Source organism: Epinephelus moara, chromosome 8 (assembly GCF_006386435.1).
Source record: "Epinephelus moara isolate mb chromosome 8, YSFRI_EMoa_1.0, whole genome shotgun sequence".
NCBI lineage: Eukaryota > Metazoa > Chordata > Actinopteri > Perciformes > Serranidae > Epinephelus > Epinephelus moara.
The window spans coordinates 37,388,366-37,410,165 of record NC_065513.1 but is presented as its reverse complement, the minus strand read 5'-3'; the positions used below and the strand labels follow the sequence as shown (position 1 = coordinate 37,410,165).

At 42.4% G+C, this 21,800-nt stretch overlaps 1 protein-coding gene across 2 annotated transcripts in view; it reads left to right on the top strand.

The window, feature by feature from the left end:
- Positions 1 to 2,113: 2,113 nt before the first annotated feature.
- The window catches only part of kremen1 (kringle containing transmembrane protein 1), a 93,837-nt gene continuing 74,150 nt past the window's right edge, over positions 2,114 to 21,800 (top strand). For both annotated transcript variants that reach the window (XM_050051866.1, XM_050051863.1), the window contains exon 1: positions 2,114 to 2,450. In XM_050051866.1, the coding sequence (XP_049907823.1) occupies positions 2,369 to 2,450 (82 nt within the window). In that variant the 5' untranslated portion in view covers positions 2,114 to 2,368. The remainder of the gene's footprint in view (positions 2,451 to 21,800) is intronic.

Sequence of the window (21,800 nt, the reverse complement as noted above, 5' to 3'; positions counted from 1 at the left end):
AAAGAGGTGTACGCCACTTCCCACAAACAGACTTCGTAGCAGAAACTTTGACCCATGCTTACAAACAGTTTGGAGACGGAAATTGCCGATGCAGATGATGAGGTGGAAGCCTGATTGTAGGAATTGTTGCACGACATTTTCTGCTTACAAACATTTTTAATATGGATCCTACGCACTGTTTAATAAATGAGATCCCAGATCTGTTTGTTTTAGAAAGGAAGAGGCCATTGCAGATATTTCGCCCCCCTGTTAAAACCTCCTGAACAATAAACACTGAAAGAATTCTAACCAGGAGAAGTTTCAGCTGGCTGCAATCTGCAATCCTCACCACTAGATGCCACTAAACCCCCCCTAATCCTACACACTAGACCTTTAATGACAAAGGTGGGAAGCCACTGTTGTAGATAATTAAAGCTGAGCTTATCGAAACTACCTTATGTTCTGTTTAATCTATAACAAATGACTGTATTTCCTATATTTTTGTATGTAAATTTCAAGTTACAAATTAACTATAGCGGCAAAATAAAGTGCAATGTTTCCCTCTGAAAGGTTGTAGAGAAGTATAAAGTACTCAAGTACCTCGAAACTGAATAAATGCATGTAGTTCTTCCGACACTGACAGGACATCCAGTGTATATAATTAACTGAATTACTGAAAACCAGCTGTCATGCAGTTTCAGAAAAGATTAGACATCACAGTAAAAGCCACAGTAAACTGACAGTGGGTTAAATTATAATAAATCTCTTTCTCTCGAACAATCTCGCCTCCCACTGTAATATAAGTGGAGTTTTTACCAGCCAGTATCTTCAGGCCACACAGTTACATTTCTCAAAAGGGCACACGTCATGCTAGATTACTTTCCCAGCGCACCCCATCTCAACCCCGTCGGTTTTGGCAAAATAAATGTTGGGCTCTTTTTTTTTCTTCAACAGTGGTGAGCTCATACTGGATTTTCTATTTTTAGGCGAACTGGCTGCTTGGACTCTTCTTTACAGTGCTGCATGGTGCTTACATTAAACACACGAGGGTGCTGTTTCACACCAAAGACACCAGTCTGAAGTGGCAGAGGTGAGCCGCAGTGACAGTGGGGTCAGTGCACCTGTTTGTATCCAGTGAAACATGTGAAGGGACAGTCAGCAGAGGGGTCACATCACATCCTGATTTTATTCTCTAATCTGTTTCCTCTAGGAAGAACATTTATGCTGACATGCTCCCAGCTTTAAAATCTAAACATACTGTGCTGATTTGTGTTAGTTTTCAACTCAGTTTAGAGATAAAACATCTCACACATTCCTGTGGATTAGAGTGATCTTGTACAGGACGTCAACAATTCTAACTCACCCAGAGAAAGAAGTCTTTGATTCCCAAAACTCTGCCCAGGGACTTGCCTCTATTTATTAAATGTTAGCAAATACAAGCAGCAAAATAACAGAGCAGAAATAGTTTGTGATCACATGTTTGTTTGATCACAGCTCCAAATACTGATAATTTCCCTTGCTTCATCCACGTCTCCATTGTATCAAACCACAGGGTTACCTCCTGTAACCACTGCTCCATCAGGATCATGTGCAAATCCTTCTCACTCACTTTCCCCCTCTTGCATAATGTAGCTATTAAAATGATGTATTGCTGGGAGCCTTTGACTTCCCTTTGTGTGCAGTTTAGTATGTCCTAGCTCAGGGGTTTCCAAATGTAATGGACCCCAAATTAGATTATCATAAAAAACAAGACAATCCTCCCATAATATTCCAAGAGGGACTTATATTGTGTGTCTGTGGGACTGCAGTGAACTGTCATGCTTTATGGTGGCTCTGATATCCTGTGGCTTCTGCGTGCACAATGACTGCATGGTGCGTAAAGTTTGTTATTAACATTTGGGGTAGTTTTTGAGCAGTTTTGCTGTAATGTTAGATGCATTTTCAGGTTGTTACTGTGGGGAAAGTGTTTTAAATCCTGTCTCTGATGAAGGAAAATCAGTTTATTCTTCATTAACCTGCTCTTCATTGCACCACTGAGTCCACCCTCCAGCTCCAGCCCCAGCACCGTCACCCTCACTCCCTCCTCCTCTTTTCTTTCTGCTGCTTCCCCAGCGCTGCAGGTTGAATCTATTGCCCCTATTTCCTGTCACATGGGTTGGAAATAGGATCCCTGCTTTCTACTATCTGTTCCCGTCTTTGTGGTGTCAGTGTAGTAGTGGCTGTAGGACCTGCCTTGAAGTTCAGGGACTTTTAACGCCGGCCAAAGAGCGACTCCTGCACAGACCCGGACAGTCAGTCAGTCCGTCAGTCCACCAGCCCCGCCGGTCTGCGCATCCGTCCGTCTGGCTGCATTTCACCTGAGAGCCAGTTCAGACTCTTTAATCACACGATGGATTCCTGGACAGTCACCTCTGCTCTTCTTCTTCTCGCTGGGGTTATTTCTTCTGCGGCTTTTAGTGTTTTCGACACCGGTGAGTCAAACTTTTGTACTCGCCTTTTTTTTTCTCCGAGGATGCATTCCGATAAATACGGTCGGAAGCGTCTCCAAAGTTGCTCCTTTTACGCACTGCGTTGTTGTCATGTCAGAAACTGACAACACACACCAGAAAGTGCGTTGATTTTAATGTTATTGTGATATTTTCCTGTTTGGTTTATCGAACATGTCACAGATTGCAGTCGCGGTAACTTCATTCATAGTTCGTGGTCCAGATCCCACAGTGTTTCCCAAACTGCATGATGTCTTCGCTCGGGGTGTTTACGGAGGGCGGCTGAAGCAAAAAGGAGAAAATGTTTTGTTGTTATTTGATTTGTTTGAAGACAAGAGCGTGAGCGTGAGCGGAGCGACGGGTTTGATTACACTACAGTTTCAGAGTTAACTCCACACCTACAGGGTAAACACTTGTGGTCCAGACCGTATCCAAAGGTGTCCTCGGACCTGTGGAGTCCCCGCGACAAAATCCGACCAACAGGGGTTCGTGTAAATATGGAAAATGCTTATAAATCATCTGGAAGCGATGGTGTGTTGTTCTGGAAGCTATGTGCTGATGTAGTCAGTGAAACGACCGGGTTGTGAGCCAAACCAGCAGCTTTTACGCGCTGGACTCTCCGGCACATCCTGCGCCTTCAGACCTGATGTGTTTACCTGTTCTGCTCCAGCTGCCTTTAGCTGATTAATCCCACTTCAGTCTGAATTTTCTGATTTTGGCACAACATCTTTGTGGTGTTTATCATATCACTGTGGTCTGCACTGCATTACTGGCTATTGTGTATTTTATTGAACCACGCAGACACCAGTTCCCCCCCGAAATGAACTCGAATCCCTCAGTCATCTGATATCATCTATTTAATTTACCATCAAGTTCAGATTAATACGCAGGGACATGCTTGCGTCTCCCTGCAGCACTTCAAAGTTACAGCCGGATTCCCGTTCAAAGCTAAATATTTTTGTTTTAATGTGAATATCTAATAACTATGACCACACAAACCGAGCTTCTCCTTGCTGTAATTTGTGCCGCGTTTCATGTCGGAGCAGCAAATCCTCATGCTTTCCTTTTTAATTTTTTTGTCTCTTAATTATACCCTTGGATTTCAAATTAGAGGGTCCGCCATCTGGGCTAGTGCGTAAGTACTCCCATGTGTACCTATGTATTAACAAAGTATTTAAAGCAATGGTATTCCCCCTCATAACACTGGGGAGAAAAAAAGGGCAGAGTTTATGTTTAGTTGAAGTCAGCTGTGCCATATTTACTGTACAGTAAAACAATCATTTCATGCGTCTACAAGAAGAGAGTGTCTTGTTGTAAATGCAAAGACTGTTTGATGCTCTCTTTGCTCTGTTCTCCCCTAATATGTTTGGACTGTGCAGGTCAGGCTGGATGTGAAACCTCAGAACAACTAAAGGAAAAACCCTGAAACCCTCTTGTCCTCATAGTGTTAGCTTTTTATTAAAATCACAGAGTATTTGCTGAATGTCTGGAGCTACTAAAGAGCTTAGAAATTAGAAAACTATGTGTTCAGTGTGAGTGGAGACAAGAGGAGATTAAGTTTATGGTTGATGCAAAATGTTCATACTCTGGAGACTGGTGAAAGGCATTCTGGTAAATGTAGGAACCTCAGGGGACATAGATGAGGCAGATTCAGGGGAAGTGGACAAAGGGCTGCACATTACGGAGAAAATCAAATATCATGATATTTTTTACCCAATACCTTGATGTCAGTATTGCAGCAATGTTGTAAGTTTAACTATTGTTGCTTAAACAAAACATTTACAAAATAGATTTCTGATAAATAACCATGATAATTTGGATATAATGACTAAATGCGACTAATTAAACAGCTACAACAGTCAGAATATTACATCAATTTACTGTGATGCAGCCTTTGAAACCAGGAAAAGAAAACCCTTATGATATTACAATATCCACAAGATGATATCTAATCTCATATCATGATACTGATCGGTACTGATATATTGCCCAGCCCTAGTTTCATATTACAGCTACAGTTGCTAAATGTTTGGAGCTGCTAAAGAGCAGGAAACAGGTCATATGTTTCTAATGTGACTGGAAACATCAGATTTTTAGTGTCAGGCCCTCAGAACTCATTAAGGGCGTTCTTCCCAGACGTATAATTTGTGCTCATCAACAAGAGAAATCCAATCAGAGGAGATTAAGTTAATGGTTAATGCAAAAATGTTCATGCTCTGGAGACTGGTGAAAGGCATTCTGGTAAATGTAGGAACCTCAGGGGAAATAGATGAGGCAGATTCAGGGGAAGTGGACACAGGGCTGGGCAACATGGAGAAAATCAAATACCTCAATATCGATATTGGGATGATATTGGAGGGTGGACTATTGGTGCGTTCAGAAAATATGTACACAATGAGATTTTTAGCCTTTAAAACCAGGGAAAGACAACACTTACGATACTACGATATCCACAACCTGAGACGATATCTAATCTCATATCATGATACTGATCAGTACTGAGATATTGCCCAGCCCTAGTTTTATCTTACAGCTACAGTTTCTAAATGTCTGGAGCTGCTAAAAAGCTCAAAAGCAGGAAACAGGTCATATGTTTTTAATGTGAGCGGAAACATCTGATTTTTAGTGTCGGGGCCTCGGAATCAAAGATAAGGAGGTTCTTTCCAGATATACAGTTTTGTGCTCATGTGTAACAGGAGACACCCAATCAGAGGAGATTAAAGCTTTTTTTTTTTTTTAGCAATTATGACAAAAAATCTATATTTTTAAATAAATTGGTCACTAAATCCAGACAGTGTACATGAGGCAGATAATCTGTGACAAAAATCATGCACCTATGCTTCCTCATAGTGCTCTCAGTGGCATTTGCATGAATCACGAAAACGACCAGTGAGTTCAAAGGAGTCCCCAACGCAGCTGCCAATCATGTCGATCACTAGTCGTCAACTGCAGTCCAACCAGTAAGCGCTGATCTAATATGAATCCACATTTCTGATACTGCATTGCCTCTCAGAAACAAATTTTAGTGAACTGTTTAGCTGTAAAATGAGAATATTTGTTGCGACCAGTGGGCGGTGCTTCGTTTCAGCTTGACTGTTTTTAACATGGTGGCCGGGTCACAAATATGCTTCTAAAAGCATTTGAAGGAAGAAGTAGGCATTGCAGATCAGCGCTGCCTCTTCCAACACCTGTGACTGGCCCAAGTCTCCCATCACTAGCTAGATTTTCTAAAGCCTGAAAACAGAGCGAAGAGGAGGTGCAGTAATCTAGTGTTCTCTCAGACCACTTGAATTACAATATACTTAAAAGTTATCATGGGATATTTGCCCAGTGATGCCAAAATTAAACTGCCTACCCCAGCTTTAAGTTCACGCTTGAAGCCAAATGTTCATGCTCTGAGATTGGTGAAAGGCATTCTGGTAAATGTAGGAGCCACAGGGGAAATACATGAGGCAAGTTGAGGGGAAGTGGGCACACTGAAACAAGTAGTGCTGCAAACAACTCCTGGATTGCATTTAACTTGTTTATCTGGATATTATGAGTGTGCTTCTTCAACATGTTCCATGTTACTCTTATGGTTTAGCATCGTCCAGATACACTTTATGAAGGTAAACTCAATCAGATGAATCAAAGGCACATCTATGATGCTATTAAGAAGGAAAGGTGCAAATATGAATTCTTAAAAACAGCAGACTTTGCCTTTAAATGCTGAGCCAAGGTCATGCAGTAGTTTATTAATGCTTTGCAGAAAGCCAGCCGCTGTTGCTTTTGTGACAAGTGTCTAGAATAATTATGCTGGAGTGCTTCCATTGTCCTGGTAGACTGCAGCATCGCATCAAGCAGGAGTGTATTAACAGCAAAAGTGTTATTCATCTTGTGCTGAGGGATAATAATGCGCTGAGTGATACCGCTATGCACACACACATACATACAAAGAGGGAAATGTAGCTCAGGGTTAGAGATGGCATATGTCGGTTGTAGTGAGAGCAGCTAAGTGCCTTTATGCAACTTATAATATGAGAATGGGCTCTTCTTCTGTACAGCACCCTTCATGCTCCCGGTATAGAGTGTTAGTTAACCACAGACTCTTATCTTTAATGTGTACGATTTCTCTTGCACCTGAACTCAGAGGCTTTATAAAGAAACCCATCCAGACTCCCACATGCTGTTTTGTCTGACTGCGGCCTGCCGTTGCTCAATTGGCAGCTGCATAGGCCCTTCACACAAACGTACACACAAGTGGAAGCTGAACCCTGTCAGAGCTGTCAAGATGAGGCGTAATTGAGTTGCTCCATAAGCCGGTAATGATGTAGCTGATGGTGTTGTTGTCGTGAACAAGCTGAAGCTGGTTAATCAGCAGGGAATTATTTTGTGCTTGATGTTCCTGGTACCCATGAGCGGCCTCACTGGCAGGTTGACAACGGGGGAGCCGGTGGGGAGAGTCCCACTGTGCACCTACTTGTATGACTTCTGTCTATGTAAATGATGCATCATCGTATGGAGGCTGAGGCAGCTTCTCCATGAAGCTGTGAGGTGTTGTAACTGTGCAGTGGCTCACCTTTAAAGTGATACTTTTAAGATTCAGTGGAAGGGTGCGCAGGCTGTTCTCCTGTTAGTACATGCACCTACAGTCTATCTTCCCCAGCGAGAAGCAGGGGATGATTACAGGAATGGTCTGATGCTTATTGGCTTTCTGTTGAGAGTAAGATGTGAAGATCAATACCACTGTCATGGTCGTCTTTTAAAGAAATACTTCACCCACAAATGACCGTTTGTATATTTATAAGTCGCACTGTGTCAGCTAGAATTAGTGAAGAAAACTGTTTTTCTCACATGCCTTCACGGAAAACTGCAAACAATGTGATTTATTGATTGGGGACCACCTTTAACAACTATTGCTGTGTCTCAAATCGCGTACTTCTGTACTTACACATAATATTTGGAGTGCATAAGTGCGTTCACACTGAGAAGTATGGAAAAATGCAGTGCACCATGAGTACCCGGATGGTGCACTCAAAACGGTCAAGAAGTTGAGTGTGGAACTATGGACACTTCTCACACTCAATGGTCGCCATCTTGGCTACGTAGTGGAAGGGGAGGGACCACTTTTCAAACTGGAAATAGTGGCCGAGGACTGTGCGACCGTGAACGTCGCTGCATTGTACAAATACATGTGTATTTTGCACTAAGCACCACTATACTGTTGTCGGGTATAAGCCAGCAGTATGTTTATTGGGTTAATTTAGCAGTCTGTAATGATTTGGTAACGCGAACGATAACGCAAATGCTAATGCTAGTTTGCTAACTAGCTAATTTGCGGTCGTCATTTCTGGTGAGTGCACAACGGCTGTGTTTGGTTTGAGACAACACTGCCCTGTCGAAATTCGTGCACTATGCCAATGAGTACATAGTGCACATAGTATATTACATAGAAGTGTACTAACGGAAGTATGTGATTTGAGACACACCATAAGTCTAAGGGGGTGATCACACAGAAATGAGACGCTAGAGACGAGGACGCTTCAAAGACGCTTGAAACGCTGGAAGCGCTTATTCAAAGCGCACTAGCTACTGGCATCTGACGCTCAAAAAAGTTGAAGATATTTGAACTTTTCAGCGTCTACACTTGTCTAAAAAGAAGCATCTAAAAAGAAGCGTCTACAAAAACGCGCGTCTAAAAAGACGCCGGAAAAACGCCCGTCTAAAAGGACGCTTGAACGCCGGTCAGACGCGCCGTATCATCATTTCATCTAGGTGTGATCGCTCCCTAAGTCATAACCTTAGTATTGGAGTCTGGCTTTGAAGAGAGCATAGATGAGTTTCACCTTCAGTTCAGTTTTAATTGGTCAGATTTTAGTGTTTGGGAAGTACTGAGCATACAATCAGATACATGAGACTAGGATTATACTGCACAAGTGATGTGAGAGTTTGTAAATGGATGTTTTGATTTAGTTACTGTTGTTAAAGTGGTCCCCAATCACTAAATCAATATGTTTGCTGTTTTCAGTGAAGGCATGCAAGAAAATGTTTTCCTCATGATTTCAAGGTAACACAATATGTCATTGATCTACAAATGGACATTCTGCAGGTACAGTGTTCCTTTAAATGTAAAGCTACAGCCAGCAGCTGGTTAGCTTAGCTTAGCTTAGCTTAGCTTAGCTTAGCTTACCACAAAGACTGGAAACAGGCTGAAACAGCTAGCCTGGCTCTGTTCTCTACCTACCAACACCTCTAAAACTCGCTAATTAAGATGTCATATTGCAGTTGTTTAACCTGTACAAAAACTAAAGTGTAAAAATGACAGCTTCAAGGCCAAGAGGCTGTCAGGTACATAAACCCCCACAAAACTTTTACAGTTTAGCTTGAATAGGAAAAATTGTTGAGAATTTCACAAAATTTTCTCAGTCAGGAAGACTGGAGAAAGATTCACTCCTACAACGGTAAAGTCGCCTGATAGTTAAACATTTTGGGAAATTTGCTTATTCAATGTCTGGCTAAGAGGTAGATGAAGAAGACTTACAGTATACCACTCTTGTATCTCTTCATTCATATGAAGCTACAGCCTCGTTAGCTTATCTTAGCACAAAAAGTGAAGATGGGGAAACAGCTAGTTTGGCTCTCTCCAAAGGTAACAAAATCTGTCTCTGTCTATATATATACACACATTAGGCTACATGAGACAGTCTGTGAAAAAAAGCATGTCCCTCCTCCCACTTGTTTTGCTTTCAATGGCATTTGCGAGACTTCGCCGCGGCTGTTGGAAAACAATAAAGGCCGAGGAATTTCTAATGTCAGTCATGTCCATCACTGTTTGTGAACTGCATTCAAACTGTCAGACTGTCAAACTAGGCAGCGCTAATCAAATATGAATCAAGATTCTGTCAGTACATTGCTTATTTTTTCCCTCAGTTATTTTTAGAAACATATTTTAGTGTGCTGTTTAGCTGTAACTTGAAAAAGTTAACTCCAGCTGGTGGGCGTTGCTTAGTTTTGGGCTCTACTGTTTCCAAAATGGTGGCTGGGGAACAATCTTTCTCCTTTCAAAGCTAAACAGTACACTAAAATATGTTTGTGTAAACATTTGAGGGGGAAATAGGCAATGCAGTAACAGAATCTTGATCGATTTTTGATCAGCATTACAAAGTTTGACAGTTTAAGCACAGTCCATGAGCAGTGATTGACATGATTGACAATCCTCGGCTCTGATTGGTTGTTTTCCTACAGCAGCAGGGGAGTCTAGCAAATGTGATCAGAGGCAAAACAAGTGGGAAAAGGAAGGACGTGATTTTTTTTTTTTTTTTTTTACAGACTATCTACCTCACATTTTTCTGTATGGATGTAGTGACAGTTTCAGCAAATATGATACAAACTTATTTTTTATAAAAGTTATCAACTGTATCTTTGAAGAAGTTATATACAGTGTGATGAGTTGTAGAGGTGTTGGTAGACTTTTTCCCTTCGTACAAACTAACGCTAGCTGTTTCCGGGGTCCGCTCATAATTCCGACGTCCCATTGTTCTGAAAACGACCCATTGTTCTGAAATCTCAATGTTTCGACATCCCATTGTTCCGACCATATTAAACCCATTGTTACGAAGTCCTGTCGTTCCGAAATCTCATTTTTCATTGTTACAAAATAACTGTTTCATGTTAAGGTCTGGTTAGGTTTAGGCACAAGAACTACTTGGTTAAGGTTAGGAAAAGATCATGGTTTGTTAAGGTTAGGAAAAGATCATGGTTTGGGTTAAAATTATAACTTTCAACATTGTTTCTACTTCCTCTAAACAGGGCGACCGTTGTCGTCATGGCAACAGTAAACAACAGTAAACAACACCACAACACGTTCTCTTGCTGCTTTACCTCGCTGCTTGCTTTTTCAACTTTTTGCATTGCAACATTGAGATTTCGTAACAATGGGTTTAACATGGTCGGACCAATGGGATGTCGAAACATTGAGATTTTGGAACAATGGGTAATTTTTGGAATAATGGGATGTCGGAATTATGACATGGCACCGCTGTTTCCAGTCTTCATGCTAAGATAAGCTAACGAGGCTGTAGCTTCATATTAACGTAGAGATATGAGAGTTATGTAAATCTTCTGCCAGAAAGCAAATAGGCAAATTTCCCAAGATCTTGAAATAGTTGGTGAACCATTCTTCAGCCTTTGTGATTGTGAAATTCTTTTGAAATTCTGGATAGTGTTACTCATTCAGGCCTGCAGTAATATTGAAATTGAAATTGAAAACTACTCTTTCGTGAGCTACTCATAGTCACATGCAACCTGTGACAAGGGATTGCAAGATTGATTTAGAAGTTCACAAGGCAAAAAGGTCAGCAACAATTGATCTGTCTGATACCACTTTTTGCAGCCATGAATAACAGCAACATGAAACAAGTGGAGTCACAACCTGTGTATCGCCGGACTTTCTTTCTCCTACATTTAAAGGAAAACAGTTAGCTTTGTGTGTGTCGAGCTGAGGCTTGAAAAGGGCAGGCTGTGACATTTTGGCAATATGGAATGTGCTCTCATTATGTGATCACTGAAGACAGAGCTGTCAGAAATAAGGCCAGATGAAGGAAACATCAGGTTAATATCAGGCTGTGCACGACCGACTGAATCTTGGGACTGATCGGAGGAGGCGAGAGGTGCCTTATGGGCTTTCTTTTCATCTGCAGTCTTTGCCAAGTCTCTCTCTACTTAACTAGGCATGCATGAAATAACTTGCAAGGCCACACTGGGAAGATTTGCAAAGGCTGAGCTCTGTGCAGTGAGGTATCTTATCAAAACTAACTTGCTGCAGGTAAATCGGCTCGATTATTTCCAGACCAAACGGCAGATTTTTAAGCTTTTTACCCTCCTTCAAAACTGGCACTCTTCTTTATTCCTTGAAGCATTGCAGGCCCCAAATGGAGTGATTTGGGGATGAATGACAGCTTGTGTTTTGATTTCTCTTTGTAGCCTGACATGCATATAAGCTGCTGCACAAACTGGCAACCCTCTGTTGTATCTGGCAACCCGCTCTTTCTCCTGCTCCCTGTCTGATCGCTGTCCAGCAGGGCATGATTCTGGCCCTGGACTCTGTCAGAATCATCTCACCCAGCCGCAGATGGAACTGGGCGATGCTGTGTGGTGCAGCAGGCGAGGCGGCGGGAGCGTGGTGTAATACGCTGCACGAACCCCTGAACAGTAGCTGACACAGAGGTCTGGATTGTAGTTTTTGATGCTGGCAACAGACGTGCAGCTTCTGTGTTCACCACGTGTGATTGATAGCAGTCTATAGTAGACGGGCTGTGTTATTCTCAGATGTGTCCCCTAACATCAAGTCAGAGCGTGTTGACTGTGTGTGTTTGTGTGTGTATATACTCACCTGTCTGTGATAAGCAGGGGAAAGCATGCCAGAAGCTTTTCAACATTTCCATGCATGTGATTCCAGGATTAGAGTGTGTTTTTGTGTGTGTATTTCTGCTTCTGTACCTGCCCAAGTGTGATTGGCTGCAACTTGGAATATCTTTACTATCAATTACTGCAGTCTGTTTACTTTCAGAGGTCTTTTTTGACCTTGAAAACACAGTTGAGAGAACAATTCCACGACAAGGTCCATTAAGAAGTTCTTCTGGAGCCTTTGATCATATCATATGACCAACAATCTTGAAATCCATCTGCTATCGGTCTGACAACGATAAACCCTTTTGGGGCGAGGGCCAATACTTTTGGCTGATCCAGTGTAACCAAGCCAAGACTTCCTCTTCTGTGTGCCAGTCATTCTGGCTAATCTCTATAAACAGATATCTGCGTATGGATACAAATCAATTAAAATAAACAGCTGATATAAAGGAAGCGTGTCATCAGATTATACCAGTGGGGTCTGAGCAGAGGTGTTTTACTTGAGTCAGACTCACGTTTTGACTTTCGAAGACTTACATCTCGACTTGGACTTTAGCACCAATGACTCGTGACTTCACTTAAAAATACTTGATGCCTTCCCCCCAAGCCTAAAGATTAAAGATTAAAAAGTTCAAAACATGCGCCACAAATTGATTTATTTCATTGCATTTCCTGAACCATCTAACATTAATGCCGCTCATTCTCAGCAAGGCGAAACTTAATTCTCCAGATCCACTTTGTTGAAGCCAAACAGACAGCATCCAATTAAGTTGCATGAGAAAACCATGACAAACTAATGTTATGTCACTGAGCACCAGTGGGGAAAAAATGATACCAAAGATAATTTTGTTTGCATACAAAAACTACCAGGGGGTCAGTGAAGAAAGAATATGCAAAACGTGTTTGTCAAAAATTACAGAGAGACACAACAACTTCCAACTTTGTTTGTCATTTGAAGTTGCACAAAAAACAGCAAGCCATAATGTTAGCATAGTTAACAAGCTAATGTTAGCTTAACAGCAAAGTATCTTTCAAACAAATTTGTTTAACAAATGAATGCAAATTTTAAAATATAACCATAATTTATGGAAATGTAATCTGTTATTACTTTGTTGTTAAAACGGCATTACATTTGGTGAAGAGTGCAATATGTCTTGTTTAGGATTCAAAACTCAAAGTTTAGGATTTGGACTTGGACTTGAAAGCAAAGACTTGAGACTTACTTGTGACTTACAAAACAATTTCGTGGTCCCACCTTTTGTTCTGAGATTGCATTTTGGCCAATGCATTCCAGCTTTCTACATGGACTGATTATATGCCCTTCAAACATGACTGGTTAATACTACTCGGACTACAAAGAGACACCAGAATATTTCCAACTCCTAAATCTTGTCCTGTCACCCATAGATTCTGCAAACATATGCAAAATCTGTTTATAGAGATTGCGTGACAAACTTTGTCAGTGGATAGAGTTTATCCAGTTGTCATAGAAGATGTTAAATTTCCATTTTTTCTATTCACATTTATGACTTCTGGCCAGTTTTGGATTAAAAACAGAGGTTCAAAGTTGATTCTGTCAATTGTGCATTACTATAAATCAGTTAAAAGGTCCAAAAACTGTCGGAAAATACTAAAAAAAATTGTTATCATGGCTGGTCAGAGCCCGATGTAACATCTTTGTAACAATCTCAAATGATATAAAACAAAGACATTAGCACATTAGGTAACTAAAAATAACAAATGTCTGACAATTTGCTTTAAGAAAATGCTGATTAATTTCCTGCCATTTGCCCCGAATCAGTTAATCACATAATAATGTCAGCACTGCTTGTGTGTGAGTGAAGTTCAAATGTGAGGCAGCTGTTGCCATCTGGAGCCTCAATAAACTGCCAACGTTCCTGCTTTCGATTTTAAAGGGGCCACGTCAAGTGTCAGACCAAGAGGTCTCACATCCTCCATCTGAGGCCCCTCCTCCCACACACACACACACACACACACACACACAGACACACACGCACACACAAACAACTATCTGTCTTTGCCCAATCCACAACTCTCCCCCAATCAGCCAATCACCGTATCGTCTCGACTTAATCCACTCTTAACTTGTAAACGCAGTCCATACAGTGCAGTTTATGACTGGCCTCTATCAACCTTTCTAACCCCTGAGACAGAGGGATCTTTGTGTGTGTGTGTGAGAGAGAGAGAGATACTCTGAATCGTCTGCCTCAGAGGATAATAACAGACCATCTTCAGCCACGATCTGAGGAAACACGAGCTTGTGTTGGCAGAGGTGATCGCGATGGAGCGTTGGTTTGAGGAGAGACAGCGGGCTCTTAAAGAGTTTAACATAAGGGCTTTCGGTGTGCGGGTAAACACTCTGTACTCAGTGTGGGGAGTGTCAGAGGGCATTATGGGAAGAGGGTGCATGGGATCTGTGTCTCAGATGTGGGCCGTGTGGTCCCTCCCGCTTTTCCGGTTCAGAGATGGAGATGGAAACCTCTCCTACCCTGGTGAGCTTCTGTGCTGCAGACACAAGTCCAGACAAACCACTTGGGTAGATTAGTGTACTGTACTGTACCGTACTATACTATACAGTACTGTACCGTACTATACTGTACTGCGCGTGTGTGTGCAGAGCTACACATCTAAGTTACTATGTTCATGATTAAAACCCAGGTCGGCATGAAACTGGAAAAGAAAAAGAAACAAAAGGCAGAGTTTAAAACTACACCTCTTACAGCTCTCTCCTCTCAGTCCTAAGCCCCTCCCACTAGATGACCACAACCATATGCGTGTGCATCACACAGCAACCCAGTGTTTCCCATACATGGATTTTTTTTAAACCTTATTTCATTGCAGAGTTGCGCATAGTGTATATGTTCAGCCCCTCCTCGGACCACTCTCTGTCTCCGTTTATCAGTCCACATATGAGAAAATAATTAGCTAGCTAGCCTGTCATAGTACCTCAACCTCGCTCACCACTGTGGACCGCTTCCCCAGGGGGAGAGTGGGCAGCAGCTCCAGAAATGGAGCTCTGGTTGGCAGCCGTAGCAGCTCGAATTCAGCCAGCGAAAGCCCCCCAGCCCTGGCTGATGGACAGAGTCTAACCTGTGTAACAGCAGCAACAGAAAGTTTACTGATCCAGTAGGGAGTCTGGTCCCCCAGAGCTGGGGTTTGTGCTGGCTGAATTCGGGTTGCTGCGACTGATGACTGGGGGTCTGCCTAGCTACACAAAGGTGAACTTGATGACGCAACTGCTGATATTGGTGTATTTTGTTGCTTTTATTATCACAGTCTCTTTTTGATAAGTGGGGTTTGGGTTGCATCGCAGTGTAGGCAGTTTTTGACGATGCTGGAACAGCAAATTTCTTAGTAGGATTCTCCACCTCAGATAAACTGGATTCATTGATATTCTACATTAACAATGGATTAAATGATCACATACAATGTGAAAGGGATCGTTTGTGGTAAATTCAATGAGAATTATCGCTCAGTGTGCTGTTTCATGCTTTCAGTTCATTGTTTTGGCGTTTAAGGCCCGCAACTTCACCGTTTTGACGCTTTGACGCCCATTAGTGTTGTTTCGGCTGCAGCTGTTTACATAAAAAGCTCTAAAAACCAACTGTACGCTACCTGTTACACCAAACGCAGATAAAGTTAGCCACTAGCTGGTGAACACAGCGGAGCATTTAGCCGCTAAAGAGGCAAACTATTCCCTCGGGAGTTGATGGAAATCAAATCAGAGCTAAAAGAAGAGTGAAAATTGGGCTAACATTTATCAGGTGGCGATAAGCACGACTCTAAATAAATGCTTATGTTGGTCTGTTTCTGCTGGATGAGTAAATAAGCAAATGTTTGCTAACAAGATTTCCATAGCTTCTCGAAGGTGATAATATGTCAATGTTTAGTTTGCAACTTTTTCCACTGATCCAGTGGCCAAAAATTGATCAGTTAATAGTGATGCCTGTATATAACATATATTCTTTTTGCTTGTGTGTAAAAATAATTTTATCTTCCTACAGTAAATTGCTGTGGTTCTTACTTTTGCATTTCTTGTGTCCAGTGACAGTCAACTATTAGCAAGGCTGATATTTTGGTAATTTCATAGCCTTAGACTAATCTACAGGATTTTTTGTATGCGTGTGACTACCTTTAGCTGCACAAAAGTATTCTTAAAGTAGTATTCTTATTCAGTATTTTTATAAAGCTGTTTACATGGCTAATGAAAATGAATATTCCACTAATATTCCCATTTACATGCAGCTGTGCATATTCCAGTTAACATAAAACAATAATAATGATATTATAGTTCTGTAAGGTTTTTGTTTTTCTTTTTCAAAGTTTTTTCGACCGTGCGATTTGCGCTTATCCAAAAACCTATTGATGTCCAAGTCTGTCATAATGTTTAAAAGTTGGTGTGTTTCTCCTTCCGACCAGAAATGTGGGCTTTTGTCGGGGGGCATGCATCTCTATCCCACCTTTGCAAACTAAATAAGAGGAAACATCAGTTTTGTGGCTGCTCTCCTTTCTGACTGTTGAGATAATGTGAGTCCTTTGCCTTTCACTCAAGGGCACGCAAAAGTGTCAGCATCAATCACAGCACAGAACAATCTACCGGGGACACATGGTTGCTTTTACTGCTCATTTTCTCATCAGTCATTGGGATCATGAGTAAGCTGACAAATGGGCTAATCTTCCTAAAACTTTTGTACACTCTGTGAAACTTTATACTCCCATTAAATGTCCTGCAGGTTGCACACAGGTTCAGTGACTATGTCCTGGTTGTTTTCACAGCAAACCCAGTCAGTGTGGCTTCTCTTTGTGTTGCGTCCATGCATAATCAGCTCCACACCAGCCCATATGGAGCCCTCATGAATCTTCAATGGAATGCCCCAAGAGGTTAAGTTTAGCGAGACAACGAAACACATCAACAAAAACCAACTGCGCATGTCGACCTCAACCGACACTGGGACTGCAAGGTGACCGACAACAGACCGGGCTAGTGGAGAGATGCTAAAATGCCACATTGCCCTCAGCTCTCCTTGCTGAGGGGATATGACATGCGCTAAAGCATGCAGCTAGGTCACTTTGCTAACAGCGTCACCCAAATGACAATGGCAGGAATTTGAGATCAAATCATTTTAAAGTGTACCAGAAACATGGGTGCTTAGACAGTTGATTTACAGAAAATTTATTACAGTTATAATTTTGATAATTGACTCATTGTTTATGAAGCAAAATGTTAAACATTTAAGGTTCCAGCTCTTCTGCTGCTTCCCTCAGTTTTATATAGTGTGTCTGCAGGGCCTTACAAAGACTGTTCTTAATCTGTAAACCTACCACTGAACTCAAAACTGTCTTATTACTTTATGCTTGCACCTACCTGTTGGCAAAATGTAGATTAACTCCTTCAAAAAAAAACAAAACAAACATATTTCCTCATAATACCTACCTCTGCATGGGACCACATATTTACTACTTACCTTGATACTTACTTACCTTGATTGTCCTGAAGCTCTAACTTGTTCGCGAGACCAGCGAAAGCACGTGAACACACATGAACGCGGTGCCAATGTCTCACAGTCTTGTGCAAGCGCACACACGTGAGCACGGTGCACAGAGAGGCAGTCAGAGCTACAGGCTACAATGAGGCTAAAAACAGAGTTCAAATGACGTTTTTCCAAACAACTTTTTATGTCGGGGCTTCAGGACACTTGGATCACTACGGACGAGCAGTATGGAGATACTGTATGGATCTCCGCAAGTGTTGTGAGGACTCTAAAACTTCCCCTGAGCCTCCATCGGCATATGGGTGAGTAGATAATGGCTGAATTTTCATTTTTGGGTGCACTATCCCTTTAAGACATTTAAAAGACTGAACAATTGTCCAAATAAAATCTGAAAAATATCGCTACCAGGTTCATGTGAAGGAGGAATAACTAGAAAGATTGTCTTCCGCATCATTCAATACTGTTGTACGTTTGTATCGTACTTAATTGACAAATAGGTAGATTAAAAACTAAGCCGCAGCTGATTATACAAACCTCCACATCTAGTGCTCCAGTGCCAGTAACACCGGCTCACAGTAGCAAGCTCGCAGTGATAGATGAGGAGACAGAGAGAGAGAGTTGCTCTCGTTGAGAAACCAGACATACAGAGTAGAAAGTCTCAAATGGAGAAAATAGAGCAGAGCATTTTCCTTTTTGCATATCCCAACACTCATGATACTCAGCATGTCTTAACTTGTGAAGACAGGCCAAAGTTTTGAAGAATTCCCTCATTTACTTGGCCGAAAGTAAGTTGAATCTGGCTCACAGTTGGCACCAGATGAAGAAGGAAAAAAAAAAAAAAAAAAGAAGCTCTAGGTCAGAAATGTGTGCTGCTGCTGCCCATTTACTTCCTGTTGACCTCTGGGTGGTGCCCTGCGAAGGTCAAGTTGCGGGCAACGCCCTTGTGCTTCCATGCCAGGGGATTGGACCGCCCACAAAACCACCAACCACTAAGACGGAGAAACAGACCTAGTTATTATAAACACAATCATGCTTATTATCGTGCCACTGTGATTCGCGTCCTGTCGTGTTCAAAGGCTTACATTTGTTTTATCAAAGGTACCTCTCTCTGTGTCCTTCCCCGCTCTCTCCATTTCTCTTTTTGAACTTCCGCTGTGTGCAACTCTTTCTTTTTTTTTCTCTCACCTTGTGCAAATCACCACCTGCTCAGGCGGTTGGTCGGACAACCCAGCATGCAAAGCAGCCAGGCCAGTTCCAGCTTCAGGTTCAGCAATGGTGATGGTGGAGCATGGGTAGCCCCACTCAGAGGTGATGAGACGTGAAGGATGCGATAGTCGTGTAAAGCACAGAACAGCGAGAGAAACGGGTGTCACCAAACAAAGTGGTGCAAGGTTGAGTGTGTCACTCCGGTCCCTGATCCTCGGAGGCGGTCCCGCGAGACAACATGGAATTAAGCTGTCAAGCCGCTGCTGGCTGTACACAACTGTCAGGCTTGAAAGAGATAAACAATGTTTAGGTGGGAGAGTGCACTCATGTGGCTGGTATAGTGGTTTGTGAGGTTTTGTTACTCAAAGGTCAGTCAAGACTAGTCAGAGTATTTTTCTGAATGAGCTGTGACATGTTGGTTTTGGACGGAGCTCTGTAAAGTAATGTAACCTCTTTACATATTCTTTCACAACTCTCTTCATCTCAAACTATCTAGACAGTTCTCCAAGTTTTCTTCCTCCCTCTCTTGCATCCGATTCACCTCTCTCTTGCCTTTCCCTCGTTTGCACATTTTAATACTATTATGCATGAGCTGTGTTCCCTGGCCTCTTCGTCTACCTTGACATTTGCGTATGCATGAGGAGACCCACTCCAGTCAATGCCAAATGACATTCTCTCTCAGCTTTGCTGGTGCTCTCTGCAGCAGTCAGAGCCCATCAGCTGGAACACACTCCAGGGCGAGGGGGTAAATCAAATAGTGAGGGAACAGTAATGAAATACCATAGAGCCTTATGTTCCTCTATGAATTCTATTAACTCTCAAGCAAACAATTGTTTTCATTATCAAAACTCAATTTAATTCAAAGAGAATGGAATTTTAAAGGAGGTTTTTAAGGCCCCAGGCAGGAAGTGGCTGATGCATGAACACATTACACAAAATATAACTTTCTTTCTCAGCGCTGGATTTATACTGACGTGAAATCAAAGTAGAGCGTTATCAGCTCTGGGCGTGTTGATAAAAGGAAGTGCAGCTTTGCTATTCCCTAACAGCTCATTGGCTGGTGTATTGTTTCAGCATTTCAAGGGGAACAGGAAAAAAAACGATTAGACTTTGGTTTGATTTGTTTTGGTACACGCTCAAAACCATTCTGGCTTCCTGTCTCTGTATTTCTCCTTTTGAACATGCTATTAATAAAGCTTTTGACATAGTATGATTAAGGTAAATTAGCTGTTATTCTTTCTTTGATTCAAACATGTAACATGTTCCAAACACCTCGCCAGTGATTGGTTGGGTGTTTTTGCAAGAATCTCCACAGGCTGAGTTTCAAAGCAACCATGTATTTTTGTGGTGTCACATGCAATTCTGAGTTTTGAGAAGCGTAACCAAGAACATAACGGGAGGATATTGAATTGCTACTGTGTGAGACATGACCTGTCCGGCGAACCTAGTTCTTTTTATACTGCAGTTATGGTTGGGCCAGGGCCACTGAGGTCTGTGCTCTACTGCGGTAGAGTAATGGCAACCACTTTAAATAAATGGAGAGTAATTTCGCTGCTGAGCCCCGGGGTCTGGTTTGTGTCCAGCTGCAGCAGTTTGTGGCCGAAGAGGCAAATTGTCGCCTTTCCTCCTTCGCAGGAAACGCCCACAGACAGCACTGATTTGACAAGGCCAAGCAAGTGGACATGGCTAAGTGGACAGAGCAAACATTTGGACAAGTGAAGGGAGCAGACGTAGCTAAGTGGACAGCAAACAAAGGAACAAAGCCAGTAGCGGGCAGAGCTAAGAAGCCGTGACAGGGAAATGTGCAGTGGATCAGAGAGCGCGGATCAGGGGTTGGGCAACAAGTTTCAGTGTGGTCGTTTCTGAACGAATATGGAAATAAACGTCCATTAACTGGAGCTGCGATACCACGGTGATAGTTAACTGAGCTTAACCAGTCCATGGACCCTACTTTACAAATGCAAAGGAACATCCCAGTCATCCATTTTCACAAACAACCATTGTCCCTCAAGCTGCGGAGCCAGTGATATCCCCTTGCAATGTGAAGCCTTTTGAAAGAGGCTTGAACTCAAAAGGGGTGAAACCCAAGTCACCAAGAGGCCCTGATTTAGTTGTCTGTCCTGCATCGAAGGTGAATACAGCTCCCCAAGGTGAGCACAAAAAGGGCTGGGTCTGCAGCAGCCTACGTGGCACCAGCCTATGACCAACGCCAACCGAGGGGTGGTCACACTCGGCCGATGCCATGAAACAGAATCTGCCGGCCCTCAATAGATCCTCCGTAACGGATCCCCTTCTCAGGGAGGCCGATGGGATGCCCCCTGTCTTTTACCAGAGCCATCTGGTTCCCAGTACTGCTGCTCTTCCCACAGCCACACAAACCACAGTGAAAAAGGATCGCTTTCACAATCAAGATCAGGAACTGGAGATGTGGCTGGTTAAAAGGGGTCTGAATGTTGAGCGCTGTGGTCCCCTCTGCAGCAGCCTATTGTGCTGTTGTTATTGTGTCCTTAGAAGTGTACTCTGTTGCGGTTTATCTGACAACCTTTTGTGATTTGATACAGTGGAAATGTGTGCTCCGTTTATGTCCTGACCAGGTCACACAGACAGGATAATAAAAAAAGAAAGATTTAAACATGTTAGGGAATAAAAAAGTACAATCCACAAATGTAGATGTTCACTTTGGCGATAATGATCGAGAGTTGTTCTAAAGCCAGCAACAGCCATAAAGCGATTCACTGTGGTGAGAGATTAGGGGAAAATGTCTTGACGCAAAGGAGATTTTCTCCGCAACATACGTGGATTTAATGTGTAAAAAAAATCTAAACAAGCCAAGGAATGCTGGGGGAACAGACCAATGCCTCCATCTGTAGTTTACAAACTTAGACAAAACAAACACGCTGGGGCCTTTTTTCCTGATGTGTTTGCCACTCTCTCCAAATGAGCACGCCGGAGATTCATTGGATGCAGATGGGAGCGTATTTGTACTCTACACATTGGGTCTGTTCCTCCACCACTGCCAGCAAGAAGTAAAAGTTGATTAAACCGCAGCATTCAATATACATCTATTACTGCTCTTTCGATGTTGTGTCCCGTCCATCTAATTCCCTGCGCTGCCTAAAGGGTGAATGAAATTCCACCATTGGTCTGCTTTAGTTACATTTAATCACAACGCATGGCTCTAAGCCTCACCCAGACATTCGATCAACTTAAGCCCAATTTCCAGTCACCA